At 44.7% G+C, this 13274-nt stretch overlaps 2 protein-coding genes across 2 annotated transcripts in view; both read right to left on the bottom strand.

The window, feature by feature from the left end:
* LZTR1 (leucine zipper like transcription regulator 1) overlaps nt 1-4675 on the bottom strand; it is a 37989-nt gene extending 33314 nt beyond the window's left edge. Inside the window, exons 1-6 of the mRNA XM_050715351.1 lie at nt 4399-4675; nt 4232-4294; nt 3705-3761; nt 2968-3047; nt 2485-2593; nt 1050-1133 (exon numbers count right to left, since the gene is read on the bottom strand). Of these exons, the coding sequence (XP_050571308.1) occupies nt 1050-1133; nt 2485-2593; nt 2968-3047; nt 3705-3761; nt 4232-4294; nt 4399-4574 (569 nt within the window). The 5' untranslated portion in view covers nt 4575-4675. The remainder of the gene's footprint in view (nt 1-1049; nt 1134-2484; nt 2594-2967; nt 3048-3704; nt 3762-4231; nt 4295-4398) is intronic.
* Nucleotides 4676-6766: 2091 nt separating this feature from the next.
* The window catches only part of IPO9 (importin 9), a 34040-nt gene continuing 27532 nt past the window's right edge, over nt 6767-13274 (bottom strand). The window contains exons 20-24 of the mRNA XM_035561645.1: nt 12319-12452; nt 10711-10830; nt 10116-10217; nt 9216-9292; nt 6767-8634 (exon numbers count right to left, since the gene is read on the bottom strand). Of these exons, the coding sequence (XP_035417538.1) occupies nt 8524-8634; nt 9216-9292; nt 10116-10217; nt 10711-10830; nt 12319-12452 (544 nt within the window). The 3' untranslated portion in view covers nt 6767-8523. The remainder of the gene's footprint in view (nt 8635-9215; nt 9293-10115; nt 10218-10710; nt 10831-12318; nt 12453-13274) is intronic.

The raw sequence follows: 13274 nt of genomic DNA on the forward strand, positions 1-13274 counted from the left end.
GATTTTCCCAGTACAAGTAATTTGCAGACGACTACAAATGCTTCTTTTGTTCAGAGTTGCCTGGAGGCTCATGTTCCACAAAAAGACATTGTTAGCATGATCTTGGTAAATTAGATAGCTCCTCTCACCCAATCTCTCCTTCCAGCTACCCAGGGCCCATGGGGAACTTCCTAAATTGGAACAGAACAATTCCACAGTCATGCATCTTTCTCCAATTCTTCCTCCAGAAACAAAGCAAAGATCCCAGCTGCTTCTTCACATTAATGTCGGTTCCGGTGGAGACTGAGAAGCTTTTTTACAGATTCTCCTCAGAAGAGGCACCCAGCAACTTGAGGCATCTCCTAGTGTGTGCCAATCTATGTGTGTTCTCATGGTGCAGATATCGTGCATCAACATAAAAAACTTCCCATCTTCACCAAGACAAAAAAAAAAATAAAATCACACGTTCAGAACTGACTCTTCCCTGATGGACTGACAGCACATGTGGAGAGCTGGAATCTGGAACAAAGCACCAGGCTCTCCCTAACTTCTCAGTACCACTCCTTTTCAGTCATTTCTCATCTAACATCTCATCTGCCTTCAATCTAAATAATCTTGATATTTCAGCGCAATATCCCACCAAGGGTATCACGTATTTTCAAAGAAAAAGCTCACATAGTTTTCTCGGTTGTGTTATACGACTTCATAGAAAACCCAGGGTTTGTTCTGTCAGTTTTCAGCAACATCAGGAGGCCTGTAGCGGGTATCTTCTAAGAAATGCTCATTTGCCAAATTTCAAAGACCATTTAGCATCTTTGCAACCAAGCAAGCTGTCAAACCATACATCCACAGCCATTCTGAGTCACCAGCTTTTTAGCTTTTAAACATATACTTAATTCAACACGTACTGGTGAACTGCAAAAATCTAACGCTTCAACAACAGTGAGGTTTAGCAAAGCTCCCATTATTGTTAAAAGCACTCGGTATAGGAAAATGTCTCTACAGATGTGAAAAGCCAGTGACTGGGATTTTACACAAGCGACCAAGGAGAGAGCGATCCCTCCACATACCGTGCATTGCCATCGTATCCCGCAAAGATCCACAGCTTATCACTGTACACTGTTGCACCGTGAGCTGACCTCGCAACCGGTAACCTACAATTGAGAAAAAAAAAGGCTTAATTACCTACAGAAGTGCTATAAGAAGGATCTGCATGATAGGCAAAATGCACAGGTAACAAGAATAAAGCCCCCTACACAAACTGCCTCAGCCAGGAAATTGCTTCTGTCATACATCCTCAAAACACAAAGCAAGCTTCTGATGGGTACATTTTAGAACATTATTCTCTCCTTCCATCACTAAACTACCTCAACGCATCCAGGGAAAAAAAATAAACCAACAAATTGCTTGTTATGCTCCAAATACTCTGAAGTATTTTATCTAAGGTAGCAAAGCAGTGGGACGATTAATAGCACTATCATTATAGCAAAGTGGAAAACTACAAATGTTATAAAAATCCCATGCAGGTTTTCATGCACTAAGAGGATGGAACACGTAAGTGAAATCATGGACAGGGTTCAAAAGACTACTGGGGACGGCATAGCGCAGGCATTCCTGAAATACAGAGCCCATGATAAAAGATCAGTCATGTGATTTCTCCTTCCTAATTTGAATTGCTTTTTCTAAATCAGCCAACTTCAGCTGTGGGTAAGCAGAAGGACATTTGAATTCATAAAATATAAATAAGAATTACTCTCTGAAATGTCCGAAGTTGCTAGAAGAACCAGAAAGAGAAATTACTAATGTAGTCTACCTTCTAAAATGTAACATATACTCATGAGCAGTGAGCAACAGTAACTCAAGAACAGAGTGTGTGTGCCTCATCCATTTCTGCAAGTTACACTAGAGCCACGAAACAACCTGAAATGTGCATAGCCAACTTGAAGAAATAACGAGTTACCGTATTTAATTTTCCCTTGGAAAATTGTATCTTGGGAACCTCCATCCACCAGATGCAAACACATATCAACTCATTCATCTGCTTCTGAATTTGTTTGTGTGAACACGCATCACCTTAATGCACTTCAAGTAAGTATGCTCCAAGAAAGTCAAATTTCAATAAGAAAGGAATGTGTACATTTAACTACAAATACGCTTCAATTTGTTTTATGACAAAAACAAATTGAAGCCATATGGAATCAACAAATTTCGTGCTATCCATGAAAAAGAGAATTTAAAAGAAATCGTTTCCTTTGCTCCCATCCCTTCTGACTCAGAAATGAAACGTGAAGAATGGTTTTGTCAAATTTCCAATCTTGTACACTCTGGAATGTAGGCCTTCAGAACAAAAGATAAAGTCTTCAAGAAACTTTAATTAAGAAAGCAAGAAAGAAACAGTCTTATAGCCTTAATACTAACATTGTAACTAATTCTGTGTGCCATTTTAATGGTTGCTGAGTGATGCTCAGAATCTTGAAGCGTAGGATAATAATGTCGCTTCCTTACCTTCCTTCAGTCTTCCACTCCGTCCATTGTCCAGTTGCAAACTTATATTCAAAGAGATCATTTTTATTCTTCAGATTGGAATTGGAATAAATGTCTCCAGTATAGCCACCTGAGCAACAACAATTCCATTAGACTCAAACCCAATACAGCACGTATGCTTAGAGTCAGCATATGAGAAGAAAACTTAAGTTTAGACAACACAGAGAGAAGCTATTTAACTACTGGACTACTGCAGATGGGAGACTTCTCCATCGCTCTTAGCCCTACAGAAACACCATGGCAGTGAGCTTCAAGTTTGCATTGCTTTGGACAAAGAAGCAAAAGTATTTCAAAGCTAAAGCTGAAATCACAGCCAGCCGTGGAAAAATACTAGGTTTTCTACTGAATAAGATTCTTTGAGGCTTCCTAAAAATATATCGTTTTTAAAATACCAACACATTTATCATTCCAAACATGCATAACTGTAATCTGCCACTGTCTTACCAAACACAAACATGCTGCTCCCATAGACCACAGCTGAGTGGTGATACCGTGGTGCTGGCGGGGTCCCCGTGGTAAAAGCCCTGCACAACATTTAGAACAGCAGCAATCAAACACCCTTGTCATGCTTCAAGCACTCAAAGTTATTATGCAGACTCAACGGGAAATATAACTGTTAAAAGTTAATCTACTGTTCTTGACTATTTTCACTGGTTTTGGTTTCTTAAATTATATTACCTAGGATTTCATAACAGGCTAAGCACCGCAAGCAGAGACAGCATAACGAACATGAAATCTGTTTGGCGGAGATATCAAGTAAGGCCCAGGTAAGACAACACAGATCGCACAGTCCAGAACGAGGGAGCAAAGCAAAAGCATCCATGAGCCCCCATCTGCACCTCTCATTGCCCGAGGGGCTGCAGCAGCCCAGTCCCTCTGCCCACGTGCCCTTCTGGCACTCTCAAACTGCACGAACGGTGCCAGCCCACGGCTCCAAGCATCACTGCATTGCCCAGCATCCCCTGGCAGGAGCTGGGTGCATTTGACAGCCTCCCTGAAGGCTGTCACACACCAGACCAAGGGGCTTGTGAAGGCCCAACTGCAACCGCACCGGGGCGGGGGGAAGACGCTTCCTCCTGGATGATCTGTGTAGAGCCCCAGCTTTTTACACCCAGACCAGGGGTGCAGAGAAAGGAAGTCATCTTCCCCACCCCTGCGGGCAGCTGTGCAGGGCGACCCACCTGCACCACGAGCAATCCTTCACGTCGAAGCGCAGCAGGTCGTTCAGCATCGTCTTCCTGTGGGAAGGAACCAGGGAAGAAGGAACTCAGCGGGCTACAGTTCTGCTTAGGGCAGGACCCAGACCCCCAAACCCCTTCCCCTCAAGCCAGGACCCCCCAGACCTCTTCCCCTCAGGCCAGGACCCCTCAAACCTCTTCACCTCAGACCCACGTCCCCCAAACACCTTCCCCTCAAGCCAGGACCCCAAAAGCCCCTTCCCCTCAGGTCAGGACCCCCCAAACCCCTTCCCCTCACGTCAGGACGCCCCAAGCCCTTTCCCCTCAGGTCAGACCCCATCCCCAAGCCCCTTCTCCTCAGGTCAGACCTCACCCCCAAGCCCCTTCCCCTCAGACCCAAGCCCCCCAAGCCCCTTCCCCTCAGACCCAAGCCCCCCAAGCCCTTTCCCCTCAGGTCAGACCCCACCCCCAAGCCCCTTCCCCTCAGACCCAGGCCCCGCCCCTCGGCCCCCCACCCCCCTCGGCCTCACCCGTTGTCCCCGCCGAAGACGTAGATGGCGTCCCGGTAGGCCACCACGGTGTGCTTGCTGCGCCTGCGGGCAGCACACAGCAGCGGTCAGGGGCCGCGGGGACCCGGACCCGGACCCGGACCCCGACCCCGACACCCCCCCCCCGCCCGCCGCCCCCCGCCGCTCACCGGGCCCCCACGAACTCGTCGCAGGGCGGGAGGCGGCGCCAGCGGTGCACGGTCTCGAAGGGCCCGAAGTTGAGGGTGAGGTACTCCACGCTGTCCGAGCAGCTGTGGTCGAAGTCCACGCTCGGAGCCACCTTAGAGCGCCCCGCGACACCCGCCGGGGCCCCCGCCGCCGCCATGGCCCGTAGCAACCGGCGGGGCCTCCCCACCGGACTACAACTCCCGGCGTGCCCCGCGGCTACTACTACTCGCCGCTCGGCTGCAGGATCACCGCCGGACTACAGCCCCCAGCATGCCCCGCTCCGTGGGAGGGGAGGGGGCGGCTCGGCGGCAGCTTGCGGCGCTGCGGCACCGAAGGTCGCGCGTTCGAGTCCCAGGTCCGGCGGCAGCGCAGGGTGCGGGCAGAGGCCCTGCGGACTGCCTGTGGAGGAGCCCCCGCGGCCCCGGGCAGCGGCCACAAGGGAGGGGCCGGGCTCTGGGGCGTCGGGGTCGGGGTCCGGGTCGGGTCCGGGCCCAGCCGCCCCCAGCAGGAGAGCCCCAGGCCCCAGCTGCCCCCTGGTGGCGGGTCCTGCCCCCGCAGCCTGAGGGGAGCCCGGGGCTGGCCCAGGTGCCCGGTGCCCGCTCCCTGTACAAGCAGAAGCGAGGCGCGTTTGTACATTAAAAGCTTTTATTCATTAATACAAAAAAAAAATACCAAGAACAATACTCATGAGTACGCATAAAGTCTCATTCCAGAGTCATACCTGATCTATTAACTATTTAAATTATTTTCTGTGGCTACCAGAGCTTCATGCTACTCTAGCAAAATAAAACCCCAACCAGAGGCTGGCGGCCATGCTGGGGCAGCCACAGTCCCGTCCTTCATTTTACCCAACGCACCTCATAGCACAGCCTTAGTAACCTTTGGTGACTATGGGTTCAGTTTCTTCTCAACAACAGACAACGAATACGATGGGTGTTGCACACCTCGACACCAGGCCTTAGATGCATTTCCACAGCATCCAGCATCTTTCAGCCTGAGCAACCTCCTCGAGGCACACCGGCTCCGATCGGCTTCAAAGCTGACAGCCTCCAGCAAGCACTTTGTGGGTGAAGATACATCGTGTATCAGTCAGTTTTGTTAGGAGGAAGGAGAAAGCAGGACAAAGGCGTGTGGGACCACACAGGGTTCCTTCAAACCCCCTGCCGAGCACTGGGTGCTCTCGCACCCTATTTGGCCTCTCTGTGAAAAGCTCAAGGCAGTACTTCTTGCCAAAAAAAGCATCCTGCACACCACAGTATGCTGTGGAGCTACGCCATCCCTGTGCCCACCATGCACAGATGGGCACAGGACCACCTCCAAGCTTGGTCTCCAGCCCCAGACCTTATCAGAGCTCCTGTACAGTAGCACCGTGCCTGCTCAGGCTGCGGGAAGGGTGCGTGCACGTGAGCCAATGCTACAGGCAGGGGAGTGCACAGCACTAGTCCCCAACACTTATCCCCAGGTCCCTCCCATCTCACTGGATGCACTCATGGAAAAAGCCATCAACATCTGCAAATCAAAGAGCAGCTTCTAACCAACACTCAGGAGCTCTAGCAGGAACTGTACAAGACACTTATTTAACTCTTGGGACCTTGCAATCACCAAGAAATCCTTGGATTCCTCAGTTCAAGTATGAGGAATGGTATCAGTTACACAAGGCTGCTCCCATTTTTCAAACTTACTTAAACCTGCCACCCAACTTAACGTGCCTGAAGGATGACTGAAGCCAGCACCACCAAGGCACGCACCCGTCAACATCACCCGAAAGCACACAAACCCCACCAGCACCTCTCCCCAAGCCTGACCAGACCTGAACAAGACCCATTTACTACTAACATCCTAAGACACACCCCGATGCTTTCAAACATTTGGTATTCACTTACCTCAAAGGATGGATAGATGGATAGATGACTGTTATGATCCCTGCTGTCAACGTATGGGCCAAACTATAGCTTTTTCATTCTATAACTTGAAATGGAGTTTAGATTTTGTCTTTACTTCTGCTCTGCTGACTTACACACAGTTTTGATGCAGCACAGGCTTGTTCTGGTGTGCAGGGGGGAATGTCAACTACTAGATGGTCCCACCTGTTCCCAGGGCTGGGACCAGTCACTCTGAGAACACTCACTTGATCCTTCCCAACAGCTATCAGGATATACCACTGCAGCCATCTACGTCCAGTTGGGTTTCCTCAAGACTGTTTAGTTTAATGTGTTGGCCCCTTTCAGTGAAAGCTACGAGACACACAAACGTCTCAAACAAAATTCCTAATTGACTTTAAATATATATATATATATATATATATATATATATTTAAGTAGAAGACAGAGCCACAACATTCCCAGCAAAGGGAAGGCCATAGCACAAAGTTTAATCGTATATCCTTATACACCAGAGAATCCACAGGGAAGAAAGATACTGCAACACAACTGCTTGGAAACTTTTGATCAGAGCTTACACCTTATTAGACACAGGCTAATCCAGACAAAGCCACACATGCACAAAAACCAGCCTCAGGTTCTGCTTCTCATAGAGCTATTCATACAAAAAAACTATTGAGGACTCAAGGTTGAGCCAGACCTGCAGGTCTACAGCAAACTGTGGCGATTCCCCCTATTTCTGCCTCTTCTCAGGCACAACAAGAGGGATCTGAGTGGGAGAAGGGAGCAATATCCGCTTTACAATTTGGGGTTATTTTGCCACAGATGCTAAACAGGTTGTGCCATCTTTATCTGTTAAGAAGTTAATTTATTATCCCCTCCTGGTAAAAAACGTGAAAAGCTATATTCTAAACTAGATCAGTAAGATACATAATTACTCCATCTCTTTGGATGTTTTCAGATACAACTTCAAAGCATATTATTCCACAAAGGAACAGCAAGTACCTTTCTTAAGAAAGGAAACTCTATAATGGGTCAGCCTTTTTCTTTTAAGGAGAAGAAGATGTATCCATTACAGGACTCCCTTTCTGTTTAGATGACTCCTGTGAAATACCCTAACATCCTCCAGGCGGCACATACAGAAAGTTTCCTAAGGAGAAATATGTCTAAAAAAAGTGACTTCAGGAAACATGTGCAATTTCCTTTTAAATCTGTTTTATAAGAAGGATACCAATGTACATTTTAATAGTTTTATTTTCATTTTCCCCAAGAGGGAACCAAAGGCAGAGAGGTGTTGTGAGATACATCACGCTGTTCTTATGGGTAAATCAATTTGCAAATGTTATTTTACCACTCTATAAAAATACACACAGGAGTGTGAAGGAAGCAAAGTAGTTCAGAGTGGCTGTCATGGAGCAAATATCTTAAATACAATCATTTTTCTTGCCCTAAAAGTCGTGGCTCCTTGTGTTCCATAAAACCGAAGTCTTTAGTAGCCACATGCCACAGGAACAGAAATTTAAGTGGTAGCTTCCTTTGAGCATGTGCACACAAAAGCATTAGTAAAGAACTGCTCCCATGGGACTAGACAGTAGATGTGAGCAACAAAGCCCCATCCACAGCAGGAAAGAAGATATGCATCTAGTTTTATTGTCTCAGCTTCCCATCCAAACTCCTGTAAACTGGTTCCATACCATTCAGGCATCTCTGATAAGAGTCTATAGTTCTATAAAAAGAAGTCGCACTGTAAGATCGAGATATTTACCCTGTATGTGTTATGTGAGCGCGAAGAGGAACAACCTTCCAATTTCTCAAGATACATCCAAGCAATCTGTAAGTGACCCAATTCCTTTCTCTGTCCAGCTGTGCTGTGTGAAACTCAGTTAAGTGCCTCTTCACGGGTAGAGACAGTTTGCTTTTAAAAATATTAAGGACACATTTCTAATTATTTTTTAAGAACTTCCTGGAAAGTTACTGTGGAAAATGAAAGTGCTCCCATGGTGAGACCAACGTGCAAAGCTCTATAGACTTCCATCTTTGCTGCTTTCTTAGTATTCCTTCCCTTAGCAGATTCGTTAAGATGAGGCTCTACACGTCGCAATGAGGCCCATCATCCACCTGTGACAAGCAGGTAGACACTGGAAAATGTTTTATGTTTAATCATAAAACGTGGAATAAGCCAAAAAATATGGTTCAGATATGATCGGTATGGTCTCTTGAGCGGGTTTATATACCAATGGCCTGTAACACTCGCTTTTCGTTCTCATTGAGATGGTCTGAAAACATTGCATAGCAGGGCTGCTGTGCAAACTGACACAGGAAGTCAGTGAGATAGGCCTGAAAGGGAGACAGAAAGATCCAGTTAGCATCACTTCACTTCGGAAATTCTGCTTCTTTCAAGCATCCAAAGATAAACGCGAACACGCACCAAACATGACAAGGAGACTGCAGGGAACAAAGAAGCAATGCAGAAGGGAGCGAGGTGGCAGAGGGGAAAGGCCAACAAACAGCTTCCAGGCGGTGGTAAAAAGCAGGAGCAAAGTATGGCACAGGGCCTGTGACTGGATGGCAGCATCTCCAAGGGGAATATGAAACTCTGTAATATCCAATCTACTTTTGATTTCAGCAAATAGCTGTGATGCTCATGGGTAGAAAAGTCGCACCTCCCTCTATTAAAGAAGTTTTGCTCATTTCCTTTTCCAAGTTATAGGTACAATATGAAAAAATAGCTCCAGGCATTCTTTGGATACTCAGCACTTTCCAAAGTAATCTCAATGAACTGACTACATTTGGGACAACCATCATTAATTGGTGTTTCCACTGGTGTTTTGCAGTTTTGTTAGAGTACAACATAAAAATAAATAAATTCACAAGGAATGACAGGAATCTGATTTAAAAAAAAAAATCTAGAGCATCACCTGGAGATCTATTTGGTAAAGAGGGTCCTTTAACGCATCTGGATCATCCTCTTCATCATCTTCATAGTAATCCTCATCTGTCAGAGGCAAATCAGCAGGTTTTAACAACAAACAGAACAAAATATCTCAGGAAGTGTTCTACTGGACTACTGTTGAAATCCAAAGGTCCACAAAGAAATAGCTTCGGCACTGCTGCATAAACTATTTTGTATCCAGAATATTTGCTCCTTAAGTTCACATGGTTAGAAAAAGAAAATACACCCCAGAACAAGAAGGGTCGCAGTGGGAGTCCCAAGGAATGCAGACGTGAGATGAGCATACACAAGATACTAGACAAGCAAGTTTGTTAGTTACGTGCACTATTAATCTTAAGCCTTGATCTTATGCCAGGGTGACACATTTCCAGTTTTGTGCTAATGCAAGAAGTCTCCCTTATTGTATCAGCCTGTAAGGTTCTCCCCTAAGAGTATATGCAAACTGGGGAAGAGAGGAAAGGAGATACTATACACGCTCTGTCTGCTTTATGCTGCAATTATTTCTCAAGATCACTCCACAGGCAAGTTCGTCCACTGCTACGACACTCTCATTCCATCTCCATCTCCAGCACCAATCCGCTTCTCCATCTTTGAGCACCAATATTCTCTTCAGAAAGAAATACCTGCACGAACCTCACAACAATGCAAAGCCTACACAGCATCCAAACTCCCATGTGAAAAATAAAGTCATATAATCAATGTGTTGTTCAAAGACATGTCCCTCTCCCACAGAAAAAAAAAATCCACCTTTTTCAAAGTCCCGGTGTATTTCCTCCCCCTTGCCTGCTATCAAGGAAAGAAAACTAACTAGAACATCAGCAACTCTATTTTATCTTTGAGTAACAACCTTGAAGTTGTTACTTACCATACTTGTTTGTGGAAAGAATATCTGATAAGAACTGTCCTGCTAAGCTTTCATCTTCATCCTCATCTTCTTCCTGATCCTCCCACATATCATTTGAATCATCTGTTTAAAAATAAAAAAATAAATAAATCTAGAAATAAACAAAATCCAAGGTGCCCAATCTGTAAATCACTATACAGGGACTGTATAGGTTTTAGGCAAACATCCCTGCTTTAGTAGGTGGGCAAAGGGAAAAGGCTGCAACCACTGTCATCTCTTTGGAATGGCTGACTCAAAAATTGGAGCTAAGCAAAAAGCAGCAGCAAGAATGTATCCCCAAACAGGGAGGAAGAAAAGAAAACTGGATATATCAAGCACGGATAATTTTAGTGGGATATGGTCAGATCCCATCTTCCAGATAAAGTGACCCAAAATAATTTCCAGGTGTAAGAATACACAATAGTGACTGATCTTATCTTTTGGATTACTATTTAAACCTTTGTAATTACAGGTATAATATTTACTATTGTCAGCTTCTTATTACTGTAAATGCTTCTGAAGAGATTAAAAAGCAGATTTAAGCCATGCAAAGAGGAAAAACAACCCCATGTTTTACCTTGACTCCAATCTGCAGTTGTCTGTCTTGATGCATTTGCTTCCATCGCGTTAGAAAGTTCATTTATTATTAATTTTAAGATTTTTACTAACAAAGGAATGTTTGTCCAGCGTTCAGGATCTATAAGAGAAGAAAAGTACACATCCTCACTGCTTTTCATAAAAACCAGTTAAAAAAAACAAGCCTTTTTTGGTGATGTTATTGTGTTTTTTGTTGTTGTTTTTAATTTTACCATACATTTAAAATGCTCACAGACAAGCAAAACTTCCAGTTTGTTTTTCCTTTTTGTTTGTTTGTTTTTGAGGAAAACAAGACAGACAAAAGAAACAAAACCCAAACATTCCTTCCCATTCCTTTTGTATACCTTCAGAGGCTTCCAGAAGTCTCAACTGCAATATGAAATCCTGCATATTTTGAACGAAGAAAACGCATGGTTAAAATCTTCACAGTTGAATGAGTTTGTGAAGTCTACTCAATGAAATCATAGTTACAGATGACTTCATTAAGCATTCTTCTCTGAAGTTATTGTTGCGGGGCTAGGAGTGCTTTCAAGTAAATGAGCTGTGCTGCACTCCCGCTTACCCTTTCTGAGAAGCTGCAGGCTCCCACCTTTTCTCACCAGGGTTTCTGCTGGGTTTAATTATGACATAGGGATAGCTAAACAGTATTTTTGTCCTTAATTACAAAAGTAAAGATCCTATCAAATAAAGGAACTGGGAGCACTAATTTTAACTTGGTTCTCAAACACTAGCAATTACCATTCTATCTGATCAGACAATATTTGAGTTTGCTGGTTTGTATTTTTTTTCAAGCAAAGAGTAATAACATAGCAGGTGTTTTGTAACTGCTGCTCACCTCTAAAATGCCTAGTGCTTTCCCTATTCATTTCCCTAGTTGTCAACTTAGTTATTTTGGAAGTATAACTGCATCACCACGTTCGTCCCGAGCGTACGGCAACTGAAGGCTTGAAGAGCACTGACTGCGAGATGGGCTGCCAGTAATGTGTGCGAGCACTACACAGCAAGCTGCAGAACCAAGCTCTCCCTCCCCAGAGAAAACTGCCCAGCACTCTCTCTGATTTAATGTATGCATCTTTCTCTAAACAGTAACCTTTGATCAAAGATCTTAGGCGCAACCAATTAAGTAAGACAAGTCTTATGCAGGAGACTGGTCGAGCTTTCCTTAAAAGTGATCTCTAACTTGCTGACATCATTGCAAGTATTTGTTAGTTTGTCTCATGAAAAAAAATCACTTTTTTTTTTTTTTTAATCTTTACGGTCACTAAACAATTTTTCCTCTGAGAGAAGCTACTAAGCATCATGAAATTATCAGTTTATCTCATTAGATGGAACAGGATGATGCAGAACAGCAGCAAATAACTCTCCAACCCGTAATCACCTCAGCCACTTAGATTAAGTCAGAAACATCAGGAGTCTTCCAGATCAGTCTCTCAAGTAATAGATACATTAAGCACAGGATGTATGGATTAGTTCTAAAAACAAATCTCCCACAGCTCTGTGTGATCTCGAAGATCTATTTTAAGGCCATTCGTAGCCTCCACTAACATTAAAAAAAAAAAATGTTAAGAACAGCAGAGTAATTACTTACTTTTGGCTGATTTTGATCGTGTCCGTATTCCCTCATCCATATTAAATATTTCTTCTCCCTTTACCCTAATGTCCTGAAGTCGCTTGTCATCTGTGTTGATGCCATACTGAAGGAGTTTACACAGTGCTACAGAGCTAGGGAGTAAGGAATAAGAAAATTACGGATCAGAATTTGTCTGAACTGCCTGGCTTACGCAGTGAATTGTCAACAGGAAACAAATCTCCAGAGCAGGCATTCAGCTGCCCCCTTTTCCGTCTTTCACCAAGAACAAGCATTATGTAATTTTCCTATTTGTCCTGCTTTATGTCAGTATCCAAAACTGGACTCACCTCCTGACCTGCACGGCAAGCCAAAACCTAACAAAGCTTTGGATTAAACCCTGCCAACAGTGCGTACACACATACAATTTTTTTTCAGTTCAGAAGGGCCACGAGGTTAAGCACATCCCTGAAACATTGCGTGCACATGAAGAATGAATTACGAGGTAAGCAGTTGGCAACAAGTATTCATTTCACTGATCCACAGCTACAAACATCTCTGTTGCTCTCCTCTAGCGCCAAAGCCCTTTATACTTCTGGTCCTTCGCAGCTCAGCTACTCCCAAACCTCCCAGTTCTGCTCCCTCAGTGCCCTCACATATCCTTTCCACCTCTGCTGCTCAGATTTCTGCTCCTGACCTACAGCTGCTTTCAAACCTTCTCCAGGCCCAGGCTGTTTTCGAGCCATATTGAGGATATTTGACCACAGGCTAAGGCTGTCAATTTATACACCCAGCACTCTCAAACCTCTCTCTTGGCTTCACAAGTCTAACACGGATGTTTCAGAGCTCTACACAACTCGTTCTCTTCATGCTCTCACTTCACACCCTTTTTCTCTCCCCACACCATGGCTCCAACTTCCCACACAGCTGGTTTGGACCCAGACCTTACATGCCACCTCTGACTTGCCCAGTGTTTT

The sequence above is a fragment of the Cygnus atratus genome, chromosome 24 (assembly GCF_013377495.2).
Source record: "Cygnus atratus isolate AKBS03 ecotype Queensland, Australia chromosome 24, CAtr_DNAZoo_HiC_assembly, whole genome shotgun sequence".
Taxonomy (NCBI): domain Eukaryota; kingdom Metazoa; phylum Chordata; class Aves; order Anseriformes; family Anatidae; genus Cygnus; species Cygnus atratus.